Raw genomic sequence first — 20,927 nt, 5'->3', positions numbered from 1 at the left:
AGCTTCTTGTCCCCAGGACAAACCTACTCTTCCATGTAGCTTCTTTCCCTCACTAAAATGGTACGGGAAAACTGAGAGACAAAACTTAGCAAAACATTTCTGCTCTGCAAAGCAGAAGTTAGCAAAGCATTTTGAGTTCAGTCAGTCAGGCCTAAGTAATCAGTTGGATTTGCAGGGAGGTGGGAAAGTTAGAGCGGTTCTGAAATGTCATTCCTAGGTACATGGGAAGATTCTAATACAGAAATAGGATGGCTCCGTGAATGGCTAGGTGAGGGGCTGAGGACCAGGTGGTGTGTTCTATTTCAGTGGAGATGCCAAGGAAGCTAAAGTGCAAGCCTGATCTGAGGGCTAGAGACGTGGATTTGGGAGTCCTAGAGGTGACAGATGAAGCCCTGAGCAGAGGAACCTCTCAAGGGGTGTGTGTGCGTGTGTGTGATAAAAGAACAGAGGGTCTAAGTCCAGAGCTTGAAGGCACTCCCTCAGTGAGAGGGGAGGCAGGAGAAACATGAAGAGGCCAATGACAAGGACAGCAGAGCTGGGAGTGAACCTGTGAGTACAGTGTCCCATGAACCAAGAACAGGAGGGTGCGGAAGAAAGGAGATGGCCAGCAGTGTTAAATGCTGCAGAGACCAAAGAGCTTAAGAACTGGAGCAGACGAGTGGATTTCACTCATTCATTTAGTTTTTATTTGGCAAACGGGAGGACAGATTCTAAGGGCATGAGGAGAGGATGGTTAGTGACTGTGACAGAGAGGAGAGAAGTGGGGTGCTGACTTAAGGCAATAAAGAGGAAGAGCAAGTGAGGGACCTTTCAGTCCTTCAGTCACAATGGGAACCTGAGTCTGAGGGAAGCGGACCAGCAAGGACCGAAGACAACAGAGAGAAGATGGATAATTCACAGAGAAAGGTGCATGAGGTCACAGGGCCAGCAAGAGATTGGGACCAAGAATGTAAAGAAAGAAGATGGACTGAAATATTTTCAGAACGATTGAGGGGGTAGATAGACAGAACACTTCAGATGGAGAGGATGATGGGTGAAGGGATTTCAACTGGATTGACTCAGTTTTCAGCGTAGAGTTGGAGATGGGATCATCATCTCTCCAGAGCAGCGGGGCAGTGGAGGTTGAAGATAGAAGAGGTCTGTGGTGGCGGCTGCACTGGCAGCAGAGAGGACCGCAGGGATGGCAGAGCCACAAGCAGGCTCCAGTGATGTCAGCTAGATGGAGTTACCCCAGCCATGACATGCAGATCCTATCCCTGTCCCCGCCTCACAGGGAGTGGTAGGAAGAGCTAATGAGAACAGTGCTTATAAAGCATCTACCTTTTGAATTTTGAACCACATGTAAGCATTACCTGTTCAAAAAAATAAAAACAAAATTATTTTAAAATGGAAATTTCTGCAGATTAGAGCTCAAAGCACCATGGGTTCTGGGTAGTAAGAACCTAAAGGCTCAGGGAGGAGGAGGGCCTGACCCCAATTCACACTGAGAGTAGACTCTTCCTTCTGCCCCCGCCCTAACCCTGGACCATGCCTGCCCTCCCGTACTGCAGTCATCCAGTTACATGGCCAGTGGCCGAGGACTGAAAGTGATGGAACTGCCCAAGCTGGGCTTTAGTGACTTATGGGGAAGGAAGTCCTGGGGGATCGTTAGGCTGTTGGGATGGGGCCTCAGGATGCCACCTTCTCTGAAATTCCCCTTGTGGACCTGGGACTTGTGAGCCTTCCTGCCATCAAAGTTCCAGGCCAGACCACCCTTTCCAAACTCTGGCAAGTAGTGGCTGAGCTCTCAGCCTTTTAGGATTAAGAGATGGGTGAATTCATTGCTTTCTGGGGAGTGGTGGGGGGTCATAGTCCTGGAAAATCAGGGCCCTAGTCCATGAAGGGCTCCTTGGCTGCACTTAGCCAAGCCGAGCCATGAGAATCAAATACAACTTTCTTGACTTCTCTCCAGCACCAAGCCTACAGAATCGTCGCTATCCATCCATGGCAAGGATCCATTCCATGACCATCGAGGCTCCCATCACAAAGGTGAGTGGCAGCTGCTGCCTCCACTCTGCGTTCAGGGCCACCCAGCACTGGGCTATGTTCTAGAAATACGGTGATAAATGCCATACCACTGATATCATAGAGTTTACAGTCTAATAGAGGAAACAGATATTAAACAAATAAACACATAATAACTAACTATGTAGTTATAAATTATAATAACTGCTGTAAAGGAAAACAGGGTTCTATGAGAGAAAAGGCCCTATTTTGTTTGGGTGGTCAAGGAGGGTCTCTCATGGAGGAGGTAATGTTTGAAGTAAGACCTGAAGCCTGCAAAGATGTTGGCGAGGAGAAGAGCTAGGCAGCAGGCACAGCAAGGGATGAAGCAGTGAGGCGGGAAAAGGGGGGCTGGAGGACCTGAAAGAAAGTCAGGGGGGCTGGAGCTTGGAGAGCAGAGAGGAGAAGCTGGTGACGTGGAGTTGTCCAGGGTTCCATTCATTCTGCCCAACTGGGCTGTAATAAAGAGTTTATGCTTTAGTTTCTGTGCAGTGAAGAGTTTAAAGTAGGGGAGTGACATGGTCAGGTACCTTTATTGAAAAGCTGCCATGCAGAAAATGGATTGGAGATGGCAAGAGTGAAAGAGAAGAGGCCAGTTAGGGGGGTTTTCCAGAATTCCAGGCAAGAAATGGTGTTAGCTGTTCTAGAATTATAGCACTGGAGGTGGAGAGAAATGAACAGATGAAGAAATATTTAGGGGTAGAAGCAGTTTGACTTGGTGATGAGTTATGTTGTCAGGGTGGGGAGAGAAATGAGCGAAAGTGACATGTCCACCAGCGCCTCCCAGGTTTTTGGTTTGAACACAGAATGGTTAGGAACAGTTTTTTCACTGGAGCAGTGTAGAAACCAGAGAAGCAGCACAGCTCTGGTCTTTCATTTTTGCTGTCCGTTTACTTGCTTTGGGGACAGGGGAGCAGGGTCATGAGTTTGGACATGTAAGTAAGATATTCTAATAGGCGCATCAGGTAGGCAATGAGTATATAAGTCTGCAGTTCAAAAAGGAGTTCAGGGCTGGGCCGTCAATTTGAGAGTCCTTGGCATATGGATTGTAAGTGTCCAAAGTCATGGAAATGAAAGAGCTCACCTCTGGAAGGACTGCAGAGGGAGACAACGGCCCAGCACCTATCTCAGAGCCACTCCAGCCTGGAGGAGAGAGTGAGGGAGAAAGACCGGCAAAGGAGCCTGAAAAAGATGTGGTCCCTGCAGTGGGAGAAGCGTCAGGAGAGGGTGGGGTGACCGCGGGCTTCCGCAAGCAGGGAGTGGCGCCCCGAAAGCACTGGCCATTCTGAACACTAAGATGTGTTGTCATCAGACTTATTTTGGATTCCGGGCATTTGTATGACTTTTGGGAAGTAGACTCCTGATGTCCTCAAATTTATTCTTTCTCTGTTTCTTTCCTTGCTTAGGTTATAAATATAATTAATGCAGCCCAAGAAAACAGCCCCGTCACAGTAGCAGAAGCCTTGGACAGAGTTTTAGAAATTTTACGGACCACAGAACTGTACTCCCCTCAGCTGGGTACCAAAGATGAAGACCCTCACACCAGTGATCTTGTTGGAGGCCTGATGACTGTGAGTGATGAGGAAAAATGGGCAATGCAGGGGAGACGACATTAAGTGCACTCCAGAGTACATAGAACACGTACGCATAACATGTAACAGAGTACATATAACATGTAACATAGAAACCGTGACCCAGTGCAGAAATACCTGTTGTGTGAGCTAATGTCAGCATACCCAGAAGCTCCTGCATCAAAATTTGTATATTACCTGTGTGGCATTATTCAATTAATTCTTGCATTTATCTTTCCATGAAGCTGACTGACCGACCACAGTAGCGGGAGACAGTCCTTCAGAATTGGCATTACAGTCAAGAGTATCTGGGCAGTTGACTGAGGGCTAAATATGCACAACGGACCTTGCCTACTTCTTCCTCCTGACCTGGTCCAGTACTGGATTGAGGATTGTGGCCAGGACCTCAGGCTCTTTATCTACATAATGAAAGAGTCTGTACTTAGACTACAGTACTATTTTCCAAAATCTTAGGTGTAGAATCCTTTCTTTAAATAAAAACTTACATGGAGATTCTCTTTAAATCAGATAAAAGCAGAGTGGAGCTGCTCTGGCTCGGCAGGGGGAGGGGAGGAGGAGCCAGCACTCCACCACCACCATTTGCAACCACCAAGAGTAGCTGATTTCTAAGGGCGCCTCCTGTTCCAGTGTTTTGCCGTGATCTATCATCATCTATCAGCAAGTGAAGAAAAAGAAAATGCAGATTGTTCATTTGTGCTCCTTATCAGCGGTCGACGCTGGGAGAATTCTTTGGGAGAAAAACAAAGTCCAAGAGTCATCTCAGAGTTTTACTTAGAAGGTTTCCGTCTAGCCCTGCCACCAAATGCTGAGTCTTTGGCTGGCTGGTTGGTCCATTCTCCTTGCTCCTACTGAAGGTCTCTGATGAGCCTGTAGTTTGAGTGACTTCCTGTTCCTTTCCTGCCCCCGGGCTAGCACTGGTTGCCCCATCCCAGTGCATGGTAGACTTCAGGGTCTGTCAGGAGCATGGCTGGCTGCTGCAGAGCTGAGCAGGACAACTCTGGTTCCTGGAACAAGTATGGCCCTCCTGCCCCTGCCGCTGTACTGTGGCGGGTTCCTCTCCAGGCAGTGCTGGGAGGAACCAGTGCAAGATTCCACCCATTCCTATGTGGCTTTAGGGAAGAGGAGAAAGAAAGGCAAAGAAAAAAAGAGGACTCCCTTGTGATATATGCCTTAGAGGCAGGACACTTGTGGCCATTGTTACCTATTTATTTATCTAGCTCTAGAAATTAAGCTCTTGGCCTGAGGATCCAAGGTGTGACATCAGGGGAGCCCTTCATTAGTACTTTAAACCTTAGCACACGCTTTCTAGGGAAGACAAATAATCAATTATAAATGACTCTTAAACAAAGATCTAAATAATTAGGTACTCAAGGGGAGTAGAAGGTAGAGGGAAGGAAGCTGAGATGCAAGAACACCTGGGGACTAGAAGAAGTTCAAGATCCCAGCAAATGGCAGAACGCTGAAATTCTGTCCACTCCTTATGCTACCCCTCCAAAGACTTCAGATCCAGAAACTGCTCTTTTAAAGGCTAGCAGCTATGCTCATGTTGCAAAACAGAAAATAAAATTGGAAAAAATTAATTTAGATACTAGTCAAAAATTAGCCCAATCTTTTTAAGGCTTCACATTGTCATCCCCAAAATGTGGCCCATGGCGTTGCTGTGGCTCCCCAATATGTAAATCTAAGAACTCAAGAATGACACAGTCCCTGTGAGAGTAAGTGGGGTCCCTTCAAAATAACATGCATCCAAAGGAAGATCCCTGCTGTGATGTCACCAATGTGGCTTCAAAATGCCAGGAGACCAGAGCCAACTCACAGCTCAGGTGTGAGACCTGAAGACAGTCACAGCCCTTTATTCTCGGTTCTCCCTCTCCTGGAGCTAAGAGGATCCTCTGTCTTGTAGCTATTGTTCTGATTTAATTTTGAGCTTCAACTTAGAGTGCCAGGTTGACTGGGTTATGCAGGATTCAGATCTCTTTGGCTAGTGAAAGGACTGAGAGAATGATGATAACGGAATGTAAAGCATGCTTCTAAAGCCAGCGTCTGTCTGTCTTCCAGGACGGCTTGCGAAGGCTGTCAGGAAACGAGTATGTGTTCACTAAGAGTAAGTCGTTTTCCGTGCGCTTGTTCCTGATGACTGTCTCTGGCCGGGGCCTTCCCCCAGTGCTGTGGTGATTGCTTGGGGAGGGCTTTGCTGTTCCCTCCTGTTGCTCTAATTAGAGTGGGAGCATCTCTATGGTCTACATTTGAAACCAAGTCTCCTAATTAAAATTACTTCTCTGAGCACTGTCAGAATAAGAACTGCAAATGTCTATACATTTAAACAGACAGTTAAACTGAATTATTTTTCTATCTGGGGTCTTGACTTTTAATAATGTAAGAGAAAAGCCTTGAAGTGAAAATCGTGGTACCCTTGGAAGTTCAAGACTTTCTTTCTAGTAGAAATCACGAAGATGACAAGTGCTCAGGGGCACTCAAGATTCTGCAATTAACCAGCCTCCCTGCCCATCTGTTTGCTCAGACGTGCACCAGAGTCACAGTCACCTGGCGATGCCAATAACCATCAACGATGTCCCCCCTTCTATCGCTCAATTACTCGATAATGAGGAAAGCTGGGAGTTCAACATCTTTGAACTGGAAGCTGTTACACATAAAAGGTACGTGGCTCCTCTGGCCGCAGGCAGGGGAGGACAATGCCCATGTTGAAGATTTTCACGTCTGGGAACTTTGAGGGAGACGCGGGTCTTTGCCACCAGAGACCTCACAGGTCCTGCCTGAGTCTCCTGCCATGCTAGAGGAGTGTCGAACCAGCAGACACCATGGCCCCTGAGCAGGCTCGTTTATGGAGACTATTAGTGGGTGGGATGTGGGGTCAACCTGGTGATGACCCAGGATGAGAAAATTCTGAGCGTCCTTCTCAGATCTACCAGGTCATTCATTTGTGCTGGTGAGCCAAGAGTTCTAAGTATTCTCAGTCCCAAACTTGGTGAAGCCCCACCCGAAATGATGGGTTTGAGAGCACTCTAGACTTTTCTTTTGATCCGTCCTGTAGGCAGGGGAAAGATTAGATAACCCAGAGTCCTCTTCTAGAGGAGGAGGACGCTATTCCTTCCTGGGGTGTTGGTCTACAAGATATGAATGATTTTCACCTGTAAATAAACCCCATGACTCTAAATGATATGACCACTGAGGCCACGCAAGCTGTTCCTTTTGTCCTTAGGCTCAGTAATTTCCTCAGGAGACATGAAGGAAGTGCAGAGCTCCTGTGGAAGTAGAGATAGAGAGGGACTGCTGGGGACCTTTCCTGGTTGTTAGCGCCACTGAAGGGCATGTGACTTAGAGACGATCTAGAAATCATTTAGACTGACCACCATGAGGCACCTAGTGAGTGGCTGGTCAGGAGGAGATGCTCTGTCTCCTTCTGATTTGGGGAGGAGATATTTTTACACGCCTGTGCCTGTGGACTAAGCATCAGAAGAAAAATGCTTCCATTCCTTGTATCATCAAAGAAAGCAGGTTTTGGACCAGTGAATACAATGAATCAGGGTTTGTTTTCCTGTTTTCTAGGCCATTGGTTTACCTGGGCTTAAAGGTCTTTTCCCGGTTTGGGGTATGTGAAGTTTTACACTGTTCTGAAACGACACTTCGGGCCTGGCTCCAAGTGATCGAAGCCAACTACCACTCCTCCAATGCCTACCATAATTCCACGCACGCCGCCGACGTCCTGCACGCCACGGCCTTCTTCCTTGGGAAGGAAAGAGTGAAGGTAGGATCGAGAGCCACGGTCTAGCTACCTACCCAGACTGGAGACCCGAGAACTCAATCTTGATAAATATATTAGGCAAACAGCTATTTGGCAACCAATTTGACAGTTTTTTGGGCTGCCAAATTAATCATTTTTGTGTTTAAAAACATGGCCCTTTCTCTTAGCTCTCCCCTCCCCCAAATACCTACAATAACTCACGCCACTGCAGAGACTCCTTCACGTGCTTGCTCACCCAGGAACCCATTCGCCACATGTTCCCTCGGAGCCCCTTGTGATACTGGGTTAGAGGACAGAACTTCATTATTCCAGCAAATGGGCACTAGGTCTAGGGGTTAAGTTTTAGGATCAAGATTTGTTCATTGATAGATTACATTCCTGATAGCACTGAGCCATTCAGCAGTCTACTGATTTACACAGATATATGTGTGTGTTTTATGTAGGTGTCAATGTGAGTATCTGTTTATTAATGACTGTTGCATAATTCTGAAAGAGTGTCATATCCCTTAGTCTTACTTAGAAGTCAAGCCTGTCATTTACGGGGGCTGATCTAGAGGGCAGCCCTGTGTACACCCCATATGCAGCTGGCAAGAGGCCTCCATCTCCTCTATTTCCCAACTACCATCACTTGCACAACAACACTTGCAATTCCTTTGCTACAATTACAACTAAAGCTTAGAATATAGAGACCCCTGGGAGGAGTGCTGTATAGAGACTGAAATTCACATCACTCTGCAAATGGCTGACACAGGACCATTTTCTTAGTCTTAAGACCCTGGTACTCAAGGAGACGAGTGGTAGTGCAACAGGTAGAAGGAGCAAAAATGGCACCAAACAGGGGAGGGGGCATGTTTCCTTCTCAGTTTTGCCAAAGACTGATCCTGGTATTCACTTTCATCAGCAAGAAAGCAAAGAATGTGGTCCAAGAATGATGCAAAAGGTTCTGTCAGCCTCTGTTTCCATAGTACCTTTCTTTGAAGCACTAGACACTTCCAGATCCCTCCTCCAGGCTCACACTCCTCCACTTTTACTGCATGAGGTCGCGTGCTGCCAGCTGCGGACAGGACCTAGGGTATTAACACCAAGACCACAGTGGGGTACAGCCGCTGCAGTGTGGAGTTAGAGATGGACCACCCTGAAGCAGAGCCACTCTAGAAAAACACAGACTAAATGCTGGGTAAATTACGGAACGCTTAGTCACTTCACTATCTCCCTTACTCTCCCTCCCCTGAAATAAGAATTTTTCTTGAAATTTTGAGTTCTGCTAGTGCATTCAGAGTCTGATTGAATTTCCCAAATAGCAGCAATAGAAACAAGTCTAAGACTAGATGTAATATCCTTACAATTCAAAAGACATTTTCTAACTGTGGCAGGGGCTGCCAGAGAATCAGAAAATTTAGAGCTCCAAACAACCTTGAAGAATTGGGCTGGAGGGGGCTTCTGAGCCCAGAGGTTGTGTCAGCAGCCCAAGATCACAGCTTGGTCCCCCATGAGACACTTCAAGTGGGATTTACTCCAGAGCCCTCTTCCACCAATCCTGCCACCACTGATGAAGAGTCAGGAAAATGGTTTCTACCAAATACCCATAGCATCTGTTACCCCTAATTCTTTATGTGAAAAAGCTAAATTTTTTTTTTTTTTTTTTTTTGGTGAGGAAGGTTGGCCCGGAGTTAACATCTGTTACCAATCATCCTCTTTTTGCCTGAGGAAGACCATCACTGAGCTAACATCAGTGCCCATCTTCCTCTGTGTTATGTGGGATGCCACCACAGCATGGCTTGACAAGCGGTGCTAGGTCCACGCCTGGGATCTGAACCTGCGAACCCTAGTTTGCCAAAATGGAATGCACAAACTTAACCACTACACCACAGGGCTGGGCCCAAGGCTAAAATTCTTAGTATCACTGTGATGTAGCTCCACATCCTCAACCCAGACATACAGCGTGCCCAGAGCTGACATTGCCCTTCACCTTGTTACACACTCTGTCCTCTCCCTCCTCTTACTGGTTTCCAGGAACCACTGCAAGTGGAGAGGTCGGGACAGCCAGCATTCTTTCATTATTCTCCGGTATAAGTGACTGTTTATCCTAGATAAGGAACTGTTCTAGAATGGAGCCCATGCTGGCCAATCTGCCTCAGTGTGATCCACATCTACTTCTGCTGGGTAAAGAAGGAAAGAACTGTGTGCAAATGTCTGCTCCTCTGAGCGTTTGGGATTTCTCCTGTGGCGGGTTTGGTGGGGAAGCTTTCTTCCCCAGGCGGTCCCTCCCTCCCATAGGAAGGCCCTTCTTCTCCCATCTGCTAGGGAATGACCCGGTCTCCTTCCCCACCTGCCCCCATCTCTTATCAGACTTTGCATTACGAGACAGTGCCAACCAAACTGCAGCGCATGGCCCATGACTGGGACCTTTGTCAAAGTGCCGGTTTTGCAGCAGTGTAAGCTGGAAGAAAAAGCAGGTTTCATTTCATGCTACTTGTGTTGTCTACTCCAGTTATTTGAATCTATTTAATTGGAGGATTTAAAAGTAAATTGGCCCCAGACTCCAAGCCAGATTGAACATGCTCCAGAAGCACGAGCTGGAGGCCCAAAGTTTGGGCCCATGGGGCCTCCCTGCACAGAGACCCAGTGAGAGTGGAGCCCAAGCTGGGGCCGCTCTGGGTGCTGACTGCACCCACAGGTTACCATGGCCTCTCCTGACCAGCAGCAAAATGGGGCCAGGCCCGTGTGCTTGCCGTGGGCATTCCAGCCAATCTCTGCAAAGAGCTGAAAAGAAAAGCATCGACTGCTGTCTCTGCTCGGGACCCCTGTTCGTGTGGACTGGGGCTACGGCAGGACTGCCCACCAGCTCTGGGACTGGAAACGGGAATGGCCCACTTCGGGTGGGACAGCCTTCAGGAAAGCCTTCAGGGCTGAGCTTCAGACTCACTGTCCTTCCGTGTGAGCGTCCGAGAAGTGGTTTGCAGCTTTTCCTCCCGCAGCCTATGAGAGCAACTCGGGAATACCCAAAATTGTGCCCAGCCCTCCAGCCTCTTTTGGGGACCACTTTTCCCCTCACTCACTAGCCTTCAGCACAATGATGCTCTTGAAGTTTGCTGAATAAACCACTTTTTTGTTTGTTTCACATCAGGAGCATTATACAGGCTATCCTTTCTGCCTGGGATTCTCTCTTCTGCCTCTTTTTGCTTGGCTAGTTCCTTCTTATCCTTCAGGCTTCAGTGTAAAAATCACTTCCTTAGAGAAAGCCATCCCAGCCCGCACTCTGGACCTGTGTTTTGCAGCATGGTAGCCGTTAGCCACCTGTGGCTATTTTCATTGAACTAAAACTAAATAAAAGGAAAAAAACTGTTCTTGAGCTGCACTGGCCACATTTCACGTGTCCAGTAGCTACAGGTGACTAGGGGTTACTGTATGGGATGGCATCAGATATAACCACTTCCATTGCCACCGAGAGTTGAATGGACAGCACTGCTCCAAACCAGATCAGGCCACATGGCCACACTCTCAAAACGGCTGCACTGCCCTTCGTAGCACATCTCACAGTAAGTGACTTTTGTGTGGCGTTTTACTTATTTGTGCCTTCCCCAATAAATCAACTCCATTAGTGCAGAGACCATGCCAGTAGAATTCATCACTGTGGCTCCAGCACTCTGCATGACAACCGGCACCCAGTGAGCATCCAATAAATGATTACTGAATGGATGAAGTCACAGGGCACCGCATCTCACCACTGATAACTCCCTTCTACAGCTGTGAGGTGCGAAAGCATTGCATCTGACGCTCTGGTTTGTGGTCTTTAATTATATAATGAGAGCTTTAGAAAGACGGGCTCCCTTTTTGCCTTTGCCACATGCTAGCCTAGAGCTGAATTTCGTTCTTAACTGCAAGAGCCCTCTTGGCCTCGGTTTTCCTGGAAAATTCTTCTTGCCCTTGATCCTCTTGTACTGCTTGGCTCTAATCCTTTTACCTTTGTGTGAATAGTTTTGTTGCATCTACACTCTCCTATCTTTTCAGAAGTAGGCAAATAAGTAAATCTGTGATCATGGGCCACTTTCTGCTCTTCGGCACTACCACGTGGCAGGCATCTGAAAGGGCCTGTTTGCCTTCTTCCTGCAGAACTGGAGTGAATGGACTCTGGGAAAGAATTTAGGTATCCGTTATAACTGGAGCTCAGATTTCTGTTTCCTGCCAGATAATCCACAGCACAGCAAGGTGATGTGATGTGTCCTGGGCAGCCTCCCAACTTCCAGGAAGTCAGAGAAGGCGCACGGGCTAGGAGAACATTCTGATAATCCCACCTCCCCTGGCCTATGCCCTCCCGAGAGACAGGGATGAGGGTAGGTCTCCTATGTCCAGGAGGTAATGCTCAACCTTGCCTCCCCCTGACCCCAGGGAAGCCTCGATCAGCTGGATGAGGTGGCAGCACTGATTGCGGCCACAGTCCATGACGTGGATCACCCGGGAAGGACCAACTCTTTCCTGTGTAACGCAGGCAGTGAACTTGCTGTACTCTATAATGACACCGCCGTCTTGGAGAGTCACCACACAGCCCTGGCCTTCCAGCTCACGGTCAAGGACAGCAAATGCAACATTTTCAAGAATATTGACAGGTTTGTTGTGCTTGGGCTTCTGTGCTCAGGCTTGTGGAATATAAGTGGGAAGCTCAGTTTTTCCTAACTTCTCCAAGCACCTAGCTTCCTGTTAGGGGAGAGGGGAGGGGAGATAAGAATAGTTGTGCCATGGTATCAGACGGCAAAATAATAACCTTGCCCTTATAAACTAATTGTACTTTTCAGACTGATTTCATCTTTTTAAATCCTAATTGCTCTTCAATGAGTTCGTGAAAATGTTTTATTCACTGCAAAGCACTCTATAAATATTGATCCTATTACTAACAAGTATAGCAGATATTTTTACCTTCCCGGGAGGACACCCTGACTTTTGGGTAACCCAAGGAAAACGTATCCTTCCCCATCTTTCCCCAGCTTAATTTTTGGCCACTTAAAATCCTAACTCATGAGGAGACGCTGTTCCCCAGGTCCCAGCAGAGCCGCTGGTTTCCCCCTGGCTGGTGTACTCCTGTCTGGGGAGAGCTGGCCAAATGCGGACAGACAGGAGCAATTCCTCCTGCCTGCCACAGCCCTGCAGTCAGGCTGTGTGTGTTCCCCACCCAGCACCAGCCAGGCAGGAGAGCAGGCTCCTGAGAGAGGGCAGCGTACCAAGGGCACACAAGGACTGCCTGTCAACATGAACCTATCCATTTGGTCTCCAGAAATTTGAGAAAATATAGAGACCGGTTGTTCCACCTTACACTTGAGTTTCATCAGGATCAAAGATTGCTTTTAAAGTTTTCACAAAAAGAATTCTTTCCAATAGCCAATTTGATTCAGCTCCCATTCTGGCTCTTGAAGTTAGAGAAAGAGATAGGAACTACATAGTAATTTTAGGCTGGGTTGTTGCTTCATCCATTACAACTTCTATCTAATTGTAATTTGGAGAATGACTTATTAATGGGAAAACGTTCTTCCAATGCCATCATCGAAAGGAAGAATGACAGTTCTCTGTAGTAAGAATAACTGTCTGCATTGGATGCACTGGCCCAGCCCGTCACGCTGCTGTTCCAGTCCCGTAAGGAAGGAACCGCTCATCTCCTTCTGCCTCTGTTTTGACGTTGCCAAGGGAAGGTGGAAGGGGATCACCCTGTAAAATAAGTGCCCACCATGGGACAGGTACTTTCTTTTTCTTTATACTCCTAAAGCATATGGAGAAGGGTCAGCTATCATTAGGGAAAATGGAACAGTTAGTGTCAACAGGTGCTGGCTTAGTGGGAGGAGAAGCATGTAACTTTTTTGTGATCTGCAGTCGTTTCTTAACTCTGTGCCCCCAGCTTCCTCCTGGATTGTGGGAAGTGTGGTGCAATGGGAGCAGAACAGTTCTAATTTGGGACATATGAACAGGCCCTTTGTCTTCCGGTTATTTTAGGAACCATTATCGAACACTGCGCCAGGCTATTATTGACATGGTTTTAGCAACGGAAATGACAAAACACTTTGAACATGTGAACAAGTTTGTGAACAGCATCAACAAGCCACTGGCAGCCGAGGTAAGCCTTTCCCATGCCACAGGATACATCAGAGTGTATTTCCATTAGAGCCTACTCTGGCCTCAAGGCATTTCTCTCCCTCTTGAATGCAAGGTGGTTATTTACTTGGAGCTGGTAAAGAAGGGCTGAAAGTACTGGCCACTTGTTTTCGTTGGGGACGAGAACAGATTGACCGTGTCTGCAGCAACTCTGAGCTCCTTGAAAGAAAGGCCCTGAGATCAAGCCAGTGGTGACAAAAGGAGGTGGCCCAAAGACTAGGATGGAAGGAGCCTGCAGACAGCAGACTGGCACAGATGGTGGTATTGTAGGAGATCCAAAGCCCTTTCTAATTTTGTTCTTTGAGCTCTTGGATGTCTTAAGGAACTATATCCCTGCTGACTTGCATTAAAGGCTATCAGTACCTAAAGCTATATAACCAAATAGGAGTGAGTAGTTGAAAACAAAAGCATAAGGTATTTTTCCTTTTTAAAATTTACTGATAAACCTTGGACCCGCCTTAAGATCCCTACAAACTTGGGTCTTAGGAACATGGACAGAAAGTTCACATCCTGTTGTTTAAAATGAGATCAACTGCCCTCTGAAACCATGAAGCTGCTCATAGCCCCCTACAGTTAGGAAAGCTCTTTGCTCATTCCTGTTGAGCAGAAGAGGTTGCGCATGTGGATGGATGATGAATGGTCATCTTAAGAGTAACCTGATGATCAGTCAGGAAACCATCTGTGTAGGGCCCACCGCATGACCAGCCTAGAGGAGGGACACTGTCCACCTCCCCTGCGTGCTGCTCCATCCCCCAGGGATTCCACAGCACAATGCCGGGGCCCTCCCTTCCACAGAGGACTTATGGCAGCAAGGATCTGGGGATTTAGGAGGGAAAAGTTATACAGAATCACAGAATTTGCAGTTGGGAAGGTCACCTACCCAAGGAAGCCCCCACCTCTGCGTTGAGATTTATTATTCACTGCAGTGTCCGTGGTGAGCAGTATCTTCCCAATGGGAAGCGATCGAAACCACCACCTTCAGAACATGATTCTGCCCGTTGATCGTTTAATAAATAGGTCTCAGAACAAACAAAAACCCTCAAATGTCACATGGGCTTTCAGCCTGTGGCAGAGCTCTAGAGAGCTAATTAACTGTTTCCACACATCAATTCGGTGGTGTCTTTGCAAATAGAGAATAGCAATCTTCCAGATTTTATATTATTGGGCTGTTGTTGCATTTACATAAGCTTACTCATAGACCGGGCCACTTGGCTCAGGACCACTGACATCCACCACCAGGTATGTACTAGTACATGACCAGTCTTTAAATAAGGCTGCACACACCTGCTCCTAGTAGCCTGAAGACTTACATGGTTCACACTCCCTAGCACCCAGTCAGGAGAGCAGCCGGTGGACACATGCCTTAAGAGGAAGAAACGAAGGGGGATGAGGTGGGTGAGTGGGGGTATGACAGGTCATCAGGGAGGGAGCTGGCAGGCATCGTAAGTGGAAATAAATGAGGGGTCACATGTATGCGTCATTTCCCCATTTTTAATATAGCAAAAAAACTGAAAGCTCTGCTTTTACCTATTTCCTGATAAAACTGGGAGAAAAGCTCTCCTTTAAGATTACATAACAAATTAGTAAAAAGAAAAAAAACTACTTGTAGCAGTTAGCTCTGTGGAAGAGGGTGAAAGTGAGGGGGGCGGGGGTAGTGACAGGGACTTTTGACTTTTTCAACTGTTTTTGTCTTGCTTGAGGCTTTTCCTTCTTTCTTTTTTACAAGAATATATCAGTGTGTTGTTGATGGAATTAAGGATGGGAGACCCCCTTCACTGAGGCCCAGTCAAGCCTAAGTGTGCCCGGGTAATCATGATTGATGTCTGGTCCTTTGGCCCCGTGGGCTTCACCACCATCTTGAACCTACCCTCAGCTGACAATGTTTTCCAGATTGAGGGCAGCGACTGTGAATGCAACCCTACTGGGAAGAACTTCCCTGAGAACCAAATCCTGATCAAGCGCATGATGATTAAGTGCGCCGACGTGGCCAACCCCTGCCGCCCCCTGGACCTGTGCATCGAATGGGCCGGGAGGATCTCGGAGGAGTATTTCGCACAGGTGCGCTGCCTCTCAAGGGAGGCTCCACTTCCACTTCTGGGAATGGCCCCAGGTCACAGAACTCAGGGATTCTCCAGCTGAGGAAGTTCATTAATTAGTACCTTCTCCCAGGAAGGAAACGGCTCAGCCCTGCCTGGAGCAGACTTCTGCTTCCCTCAAGAGACTGACTGATGTGGCTGGTCACAAAGTCTCTCCAGGGGAAGCGGGGCAAACAGAGCCATTGGAAGTATCTTTTCATCCCCAAAGTGTTAGATCCTAAATTTCCACAAAAACTGGGAAACCATCCCTTCATTCACTAGGCTGTTATCGTCTCCATGGTGCATCGCGGGGACCACAGACATGAGAACCCATCCCTGTCCGTGGGTAGCTCATATACAGTAGGGGAGGGATGCAGCCATAGGTCCACACATTGGTAAAAATGAGAATATCTCTAAAGGAGGTATATTTGAAGTGCTATGAGAGTTCAGAAAGATTTTTTTCTGGATAAAAGAGGGGCTTTGTGAAAATGATGTTAGAGCTGTTTTTTCTTTTAAGGATTTAGAAATAGGAAAGGACTTTCTAAGAGAACAAAGCATCATCAGCAACATTAGTAAGAAGGGGAAAGAGAATTTTTATATAAGGAGAGCGGCAATATGTTGTTCACTTTGGCAGGGTGAAGAGGAGTTAAAGGAGAAAAATCCAGAAAGTGGTAGACTGCAAGATACCATTTGAAATACAGGCCTACTTCCAGAGAAGAGGCTCTAAGGACTGAAGTGTGTATGTGTGAGAGAAAGACTAACACAAAAGTAGCCACAAGTAATCCATTGGGGGCGGGGCGGGGCGGGGCGGGGTGCTGGTTCTAGCTGGCTGCAGTGTGCCACTGAGGCAGGATGAAGAACAGCTGATGACGTCCAGAAGGGCTGGCAAGGGGAATGGCCAGCCAAGGACCCAGTTAGTCAACTGCATTTCTCAAGGCTCGGAAGACAGCCCCTGAATTGAAGAAAAGTAGGACAGGCAGTTCTGAGCTTTCCAGAAAAAAGCCGGGGGGACCCAAACTACTCTTTGAACGACAGTGGATATTTTGAGACTGCCTGACTGACCTGAAATGAGCAAGCTGAGCCAAAAGCTTGTAGGAAGCCATTAATGGGCTGCCCAGGACCCACAGAGAGAGGACTTGAAATGCTTCTCCTAGTTATTCTCAGTGCGAATGGGGAATGGGAAAGAACCACTTCCAAGTTCTTTAATGTAAGCTCTCTATTTAGGTGTCCTTTTCCCAAAAAGGAATGTACTGACCTTCATCAGCCAATGTGACCTAAAAATCAAGTTACAAATGAGGAGGCCTCTGATCAGCTGGCCTCTGACTCAACAAGTAAATTATGGCCTAACACATACAAACCTACACTCTAACGTGCAAAGTACTCAGATTTGCACACACCTTGAGAGCTGCATGACCAGTACCCCAATACGAACAGTCGTGTTGGTCACTATTTCCAGTAAACACAGTGCTCCAGGAAACAAGAGCTGGTTCAGCTCTACGGCATGAGCACTTTCCTCGAGACCATCACCCCGTGGTATGCAGCCGAGGGCTTTATTTGTGCTTCCCATTTTGTCACACAGAATATTAAAAAGTCAAAATTTAGTAAGATTACTCTTACTGCTTCAATGAGGACCTTCTTAAGTGAAACCGGCCCTCTTTTTAAACTGCAAGCAGGTGACAGGGAAGAACACAATGACTCCTGGGACGGTTTGCTGCCAGTCCCTTGATTGCTGCTTAGGTATCAGTTTACCCACTGTTGCTTCTGCAGCTTCAGTGTGAATGTCAGTTAGTGCTCTTAGTGTTGTTAGTATTACTTTGAAAATGGTCTTGACCTTGCAATAATGAAGACAGATCTCAGAAAAGGGTGTGTGAGCCCTGAGAGCGCTGTTCCAGGAGGGGCTGCGGTACAGCACATGCGCCCAGACGCAGAGGACCTGCGGCAGTCACTGCCACTCCCCGGGTGGCCGACTCTCCTAAGCTCGGGACCTTGCTGAGCTCACGTCTTCATATGTGCGCTTGATGACCCATTTTCACAGGGTTGTTCTGAGATTAGATGCTACTGTGACAGCTCATGTGCCCTACAGACTGTGTGTGATACTGTTTCTTGCAGACGGACGAAGAGAAGAGACAGGGGCTGCCCGTGGTGATGCCAGTGTTTGACCGGAACACCTGCAGCATCCCGAAGTCCCAGATCTCCTTCATTGACTACTTCATAACAGACATGTTTGATGCTTGGGATGGTAAGACAGTTCGTGCTTTGTCACCTACACAGAATATTTTTGTTATATTTTATGATGATTACTTTTAGTGACATAGGCTGGGCCTAAAGCTGTAAATGCAATGCTGTATTTTTAAAAAGTTAGCTCTCTGGCCAGGTGTGCTTAGGGTGATGCACGCTTTCTGCATCCCCAGCACCTGGCACAGACCCCTGAGTGTGGAAGACTCGGTGGATGTTCAGTAACTGGGCAGACAAGTCTTCGCTTCTTCAAAGGACGTTTCCGAAACTTACAGTAGCTTTAGTGCATGTTGGGGGAACTCTCGGAAGAACACAGAATGTATTAAGTCTCCTCTGAATCACAGATTCTTTCTTAAATGTCTCTGCTAAACAGCTTTTCCATTTTGACTTAAAAGGAGCTGTTTGTATTTCAGAAACTAGTGTTTGACGACTTACCCTTCTCATGCTTGCGTGCCCACATGCAGCCTAAGGCCTCACCCAGGGTAGCTCGCCTCCAATTCTGATCCCCAATTTGCCCAGCAGAGCCCCAGCCTTACAGCTGCTCCTGGGATCGAACTAAATTTCACAGGCTTCTTTTGATCCTTTCATGTCCTTGCAGCCTTTGCACACCTGCCAGCCCTCATGCAGCACTTGGCCGACAACTACAAACACTGGAAGACACTGGATGACCTCAAGTGCAAAAGCCTGAGGCTTCCGTCTGACAGCTAAAGCCAAGACAGACGAGGGGCCTCCTGACCTGCAGAGGGCACTGAGAAGCGCAGCAGCGTGCGCAAGAGGCTTGCTTTTATCATGAAAACGACAGGCGGAGGCTAAGGAGCGAATGTTTAATACTGGACTCTCAATCACTCAAGTCCCCAAATTTCATTTTTAGAAAGTTCTGTTCTGTGAAGAAGACTATACATTCTTTGGAACAATCACTTAGTGACAGAACAAACACATGGCACAATGCTTTGCCCTGCTGTCATCCTGTGTGCCCTTGTCAAACCATGGAGCGACCAAGACTTGGTGCCGGGGAGCCCATCTCTCTGGATGATGACCAAGTAGCTTAGCTGGTGTTCAGCTCATCTCTTACCATAAAAATCACCATCACTGTTTAACTTGACTGTCTTCCTCAAGAGTATCGGTCTGAAGGATTCCCAAGAATATCTAAGAAAAAAAACTATACAAAATGAGCAAAACAACCGGGACCAAATTACCGATAAATTAGTTAGCATCACAGCCTCAGTGGCTAGGTGGTTCTTCTGACAGATGGTGTGACAGCCAAGCTCAAACACAGCCTTGGTCTGGTGAGTGCTTCGTCTGCACTGGTAGCAGCCTGTAGCCCTCTTTCCTGTAAAAGGGATTCGTCTTAACAGAAAGCCATCCATGATGGGGAAGGGAGGGGCATTTTGTTTTGGGGGAGTCCACGAGCTTCCCTTATTTCTGGTTTACAGAGGCAGTCACAAGGCACTATAGTGAGTATTATATAAAAGCCATTAAATCTGAATGCCCTTGGACAAGCTTTTTTTAAAAAGATAAAATTTATATACATTTGCTGTTTAAAATTTTTATTAAAGCAATCTAAACTTTCTGGGCATAAGTCCGTGGAGTATGTTGTGCTGTTTACCCTCTATCCATATATCCTGGGGAGGGAAGGGCAGTCTCAGATGTTTTAACCTATCTATATTTGAGATCATGCCATTTTGCTTTAATGATGTAAAAGAAAAAGACTGCAAGATGTGTAAATATATCAGAAAATAGGCATATGGGGAAGCAGTAAATACTATTTTAAGCTATTAACTGTATGCTAAAAGCTTCTAAAGCACAAGCGCATATTTTTATACGGCTCTTTTCACAACTTTCTGTGATCTACATAAAGTCAGACTTGAGATTTTCCTTTTTTTCCCCTTTTCTTCCTTTCTCTTTTACCAACCAACCCTTCTCTATGTAGTATAAATAGCAGAAGCCGAGTAAACTAAATATCTTCATTTTTCTTTCAAATTCTCTGTACTCCAATCTGCACTTTTAAGAGGTAAAAACAGACTGAATTAATTGAATTAGTAGTTACTTTTTTCAAATGAAAATTGGAACGCAGAACACTTTAAACTAGTACATTGGAAGTGAAAAAAATGACTTATCAGTACATAATGTGCCAATGTTTTTTTCTATATTTTGTACCAAAAAATGGAAACATATATGATAATTCCATGCAAAGAAATGTATCTAAATTATTTTTGTTAGCTGTAAGAGAACTTGCTTCCTGAGGACAGCGGCTAGCTTTGTATTGTAATGCTGCATTATGTAAATGTGATGGAAATGTTTTCGTGAAGTACTTGTAACTAAATTCCTACAGCCATTTTTCATTCCCAACAGCTGTTTTTATTTTACCTCTTTGGCCTAAATTTTTCATAATTTCAAATTTTGGTTTCGCTTCCTTTATTTCGTGAGTCACACACTTTGTTTTCAGAACACATTAAATTCAGGATGTCAGAATACCATTTTAAGGGGCTAAATAATTTGCCTGGGCTTCCGAAGCTTGCCTGAGGCCAGGACAAGCTTCTCCTGACCATCTTGCTTTCAGTTCCATTTGGTAAGTAACATTTATCAGATGTCTGACATTTTCTACATGAACATTACAGCTTACTCAGTGTAATGGCAAACTAACTTCCTATTAACTAAAATGTTAAATGCTTTAAGACTGCCAGGTTCTGGAGCTTCAGCACAGCTCTGCTCTTCATCAGTGTCATCTACTGTGGTGGAATCTTCTACTGAGTTGCTAAGTAAATAGTACATTCCTCCAAATAGTCAGTTTATTAGAAACATAGTCTTTCAGTTGGTATGTGCATCAGATGAGTATAAACTATTATACTTGCCTCTCACAGTGTTTACTAAAACATTCCGTGTTGAGGGGAGCCACGTTAATTTAGGAAAATGCAATACTATCTCATACAGAGAGAAGTCACAGTGTTACTACTGCTTAACCAGAAGAAGTTAGTTACAAAATATTGTTTCCTGGACCAGAATGACCCTATAATTTAACTAAGTCATTCTTTACTTCCAATTTAAGATTGTAAAATTTGCTTGCCTTCAGAGTCAGGACTG

General features: G+C 46.4%; 1 protein-coding gene across 12 annotated transcripts in view; it reads left to right on the top strand.

Moving 5' to 3' along the window:
- PDE8B (phosphodiesterase 8B) overlaps positions 1 to 20,244 on the top strand; it is a 217,432-nt gene extending 197,188 nt beyond the window's left edge. For all 12 annotated transcript variants that reach the window (XM_070571586.1, XM_070571578.1, XM_070571580.1 and 9 more), the window contains 10 exons: positions 1,952 to 2,028; positions 3,450 to 3,614; positions 5,694 to 5,739; positions 6,157 to 6,292; positions 7,203 to 7,401; positions 11,788 to 12,005; positions 13,378 to 13,498; positions 15,427 to 15,594; positions 17,721 to 17,850; positions 18,445 to 20,244. In XM_070571586.1, the coding sequence (XP_070427687.1) occupies positions 1,952 to 2,028; positions 3,450 to 3,614; positions 5,694 to 5,739; positions 6,157 to 6,292; positions 7,203 to 7,401; positions 11,788 to 12,005; positions 13,378 to 13,498; positions 15,427 to 15,594; positions 17,721 to 17,850; positions 18,445 to 18,554 (1,370 nt within the window). In that variant the 3' untranslated portion in view covers positions 18,555 to 20,244. The remainder of the gene's footprint in view (positions 1 to 1,951; positions 2,029 to 3,449; positions 3,615 to 5,693; positions 5,740 to 6,156; positions 6,293 to 7,202; positions 7,402 to 11,787; positions 12,006 to 13,377; positions 13,499 to 15,426; positions 15,595 to 17,720; positions 17,851 to 18,444) is intronic.
- Positions 20,245 to 20,927: the final 683 nt, after the last annotated feature.

Source organism: Equus przewalskii, chromosome 13 (genome assembly GCF_037783145.1).
Source record: "Equus przewalskii isolate Varuska chromosome 13, EquPr2, whole genome shotgun sequence".
NCBI lineage: Eukaryota > Metazoa > Chordata > Mammalia > Perissodactyla > Equidae > Equus > Equus przewalskii.
This window is presented reverse-complemented; position numbering and strand designations above follow the sequence as displayed.